The sequence below is a fragment of the Magnolia sinica genome, chromosome 4, assembly GCF_029962835.1.
Source record: "Magnolia sinica isolate HGM2019 chromosome 4, MsV1, whole genome shotgun sequence".
Classification (NCBI taxonomy): domain Eukaryota; kingdom Viridiplantae; phylum Streptophyta; class Magnoliopsida; order Magnoliales; family Magnoliaceae; genus Magnolia; species Magnolia sinica.
The window spans coordinates 104,004,788-104,008,772 of NC_080576.1; the positions used below are offsets into that span (position 1 = coordinate 104,004,788).

At 40.0% G+C, this 3,985-nt stretch overlaps 1 protein-coding gene across 1 annotated transcript; it reads left to right on the plus strand.

The window, feature by feature from the left end:
- Positions 1-553: 553 nt before the first annotated feature.
- On the plus strand, positions 554-3,423 carry LOC131243594 (uncharacterized). The gene is made up of 2 exons (XM_058243057.1): positions 554-1,294; positions 3,000-3,423. The coding sequence occupies exons 1-2, from the start codon at positions 680-682 to the stop codon at positions 3,105-3,107; spliced, it is 723 nt and encodes a 240-aa protein (XP_058099040.1). The 5' UTR covers positions 554-679; the 3' UTR covers positions 3,108-3,423.
- The last annotated feature ends 562 nt before the right edge of the window (positions 3,424-3,985 follow it).

The following is a 3,985-nucleotide window of genomic DNA, read 5'->3' on the forward strand; positions in this document are numbered from 1 at the left end:
GAGCCTAACAAATGAAGTATATCTAAATCTCAGGTGGACCACATCACAAACTAATGATTTGAATTCCCACCATTAAAACTTCTAAAGAGTCATAAATTTCTTTTTTTAATCAAGCTGATATTTGTATTTTCCTTTCACATATGTTGTAATTATAAATAAACATAGCAGTGGACTCTGGAGAGATTTTAATGTTAGATATTTAATCAATGCAGTTTCTGATGGTGTGTTCACATGGATTTTGATCTGCTTCATTTTTAGCTCGTATACTAAACTGAGTTGTTAAAATTGATTGGCATTGTGGATGTAAAACAAATGAATCCAGCTCCTTTATTTGCCGCAAGCAGAAAAATCCTCCTTGTTGCAGTCTATTTAGACCACATCATCACACAGCAACATCGATGATGTGGCCGATTACGACGGAGGAAGTCACTCTGCTTGTGCCGAGCAGAGGACCGGAATGCAAAACAGATATACCAGTTGACCCCACGGTATCCACCGAAGCTGCATCCCATTTGCACAAACTCAAATCCTGAGGAAACCCAAAAATATATCCTCGAGCCTATTATTCAGTCCAAAGTAGGGCCCACCATTTTGGACGTTCTCAACTGAAGAGTGGCAAACACAACCCTATAAATCAACACAAACACAAGACACAAGGCCTACGCAACCCACCCAAACCATGGCATCCCAGCTAACCTTAAAGCTTCTCGTAGAAAAGAGCACAGGCAAGGTGTTGTTTGGAGAGGCTGAAAAAGACTTCGTTGATTTTCTCTTCAGCCTCTTAGTAGTTCCAATCGGCTACGCAGCAAAGCTCCTCTCAAAGAAAAACAGGGTAGGATGCACTGCAACTCTCTACAAGAGCCTTGAAAATCTCCCTGTTGCTCACCTCGAACCCAACTTTGACAAAAATGCCCTCCTTACCCCCAAGATGTCCATTCCAAATAACGGTCCAGATCCTTCCCTTCTATTACAAGATGGTGCTTCCACCATATCAAAGCTCTACTCATGCAGCAGCTGCAACTATCACGGCTATGTTACAGAAGTAGAGGGCACCTTGTGTCCTATTTGCAAGAAGAAAATGGTCGTTGAGGTTTTCAATGTTGGACCTACAACAGCAGCGTCGGGATCGGACAGTGGACAAGGGTGCGTTAAGGGTGTGGTGGCTTATATGGTGATGGACGATTTGGTGGTGACTCCCATGTCTACCATTTCAAGCATTGCTGTACTCAACAAGTTGAATGTTAGAGAAGTGAGTGCAGTCGAGGAGAGGGTTGTGGAAGTCGGCATGGATGAGGTATGGCATCTCTCTCTTAATCTGTAAATCTGTGCAAGTGCACCCATCGATCAGTGGCCCAAACAGTTGATTCCGTGGGCGTCATGGAGTTTTTGTTTTATCCAGACCGTCTATCCATTTTTCTAGATTATTTTAGAGCTTAAGCCCAAAAAGAGGCAGATCTAAATCTCAGGTGGACCGCACCATAAGAAACGGTAGTGATTGAATGCTCACCTTGAAAACTTTTTGGGGTCACAAGTTTTGGATGGTAAATAAACATTGCAGGAGACTTTAGGAAGTTTTTAATGGTTAGCGTTCAATCATCATTGTTAGCATTAATGGGCCACACATGATATTAGTCATCTTGGCATTGAATTGAATGATTTGGATTAATCAAATGAGCATATGGTGGGGGCCATGTAGGTGTGGTGCATACACCCATTTCATACTCCTCTTTTGTTAAAGAGGTAGAAATGGGTAGTGCTCTTCTCCTTCCGGAGGGAGTCGCGGAGGAGACGGATTTGGCAGAGTCGGAAGGAGTTGAAAGTAAGTGGAAAATTACACGTGGTATCAGAGCGTGTGATTTACATATCTGTTGAAGATGCGAAACAACTAGTCAACTGATGTCCCACCCCACCAATCCCTTCTTTCTCCATGACTGGCTGATCAGCTGTGATCAATGGCACTGTTAATTGCTGATGATGGCTAACGCCTCGCAAAGTCGGCCATGGCAGACAACAAAATCATCGACAGTCAGTGTCGACTTTGTTATGGGTGGCCTGTTGCGATGATGGAGGTGTTTGGATAGGTGTTTTTACCATGGAAGGTTTTATCAATTGGGGGAGAAGTTGCTACTGAGCTTAGAGCTGGAACTGCATATGCAAACTCGGTCCTTGATCAGTTGTGGCAGACTCTAATCGGGGAAGAGGAACTTGCCCAAGAAGCTGGTTAATGTTGTTTGGACGAAAATTCTAGAGTTTTATGGATGATAGAATTGAGGAATTCGCCTTACATGGCTACAAAACAGTTGGGAGACTGCACATGCTAAAAGTCTCACGTGGTTGCTCCACACAAACACGTTAGCCCACTGAATTGGACTCATATGTGGGCAACACATGTAAGATGAATATTTGAATTTGATATAAACCGTTCACCATATGGCTTTCACTATTAATTTTCCAATGTCTTCGTCTGTTTATGATCATTGATATGAATTGGTGGTACGGAAGAATGAATGGTCCAAATTAGAGTATGGATGTCCATGTGTCGCTTCAATTTTTTTAAAAGCCCAACAGCTTCCTTTTTTTTTTTTTTAGTGACACTTACCATGAAATTCATGAAATTGGATGATCCTAACCCTTTTAAAGTAGGCTTTTTTTTTTTTTTTTTTTTGCTTTTTTTCTTTTTTACATACGCACTTGCACCCCCACATACACCCACGCACCCACACCACAGTCGATTTTTATCACGATGGGTACTTGAACCCATGATCTAGTGTTGAAACTCTTGTGATTCTACAATTGAAGCATGAGTAGGCTATTTTGTTACTTCTATCCATTTTTACGAGCCATAGATCGGAGGGTTAGCATCATCAAACTAAACTTAGGTCCCACTTCTACCCACTCATACCCCTATAATATTGATCATATCATGTGAGATTCAATATTTTTTATTTAATTTTATCTTATTATATTTGATGCATGATTTATTTTTAATTATTTATTAGGCTTTGGCCCTCCTCAAGGCTTCTTTGGAGTCGAAGACAGTACTCAATGACGTCTTTGGAGCAAAGTTGAAATTGGAGACAGTGAGCTTTTTTGATTCGGGAACATAGTTGATGGAATTTCCAGTAGGGAAGAGCTTGCCGAGGTGCATTGTTGGCATCCGCTGAGCATCTCCCACCGTAAATCAGTGTTATGTGGGAATCCCATGCACATTTTCTGCTTTGAAATTTCCCAACTAGGATATGTTAGTTACAAAATATCATCGTTTATATATATATATATATATATATATATATATATATATATATAAACATGTGGGGTTGGAAATGTTTAGGTGTTTGGTATCTTTACAAAGAACTATTGCAGTGTGACTCCTTTATTGTAAGAACTTCAGTGGAATAGTGGTTGTAAATGTTTCATCAGCTACATGTTGTGGTGATTCCTTCTGCCTATATTAAGGGGAAAAAAATCTTAGGTGTTGATGGCACTACGGATTTGGGGGGTTAAGGGGATTTCAAATCCCCTAGTATGTTGGGCATGTAACCGGGGGTTTCAAATCCCCTCAGAGGGGGTTTGAAATCCAAGGCGAAAGCTTGGATTACATCTAAAATCTTTTCAAGAATTGCATCTATAACATGTGTCACTAGGTTACTAACCTACCGGGCACATGGCCCACTGTTGATATCTCAAAACAATTAGATTATCAATTGCATCACTATAATTACTTTAATACGATGATATGAGTCGTTCAAAAATTGTCCATGTAAATCAACGGTTAAAAAAGTTGGTTAGTGACTCGGATGTGATCTTGTGCTTGTGGCTCATCTGGTACTTGGAATTTCATCATTTTCAAGCAAAGTACATATTTCAACAGGCTTATTATGACCATTGTGTCAAATATTATATATATACACTAATTAGATATATTAAAGTTGATTTAGTAGTTAAATTCAAACCTCTATAAATATACTAATGCATGCATAGCTAC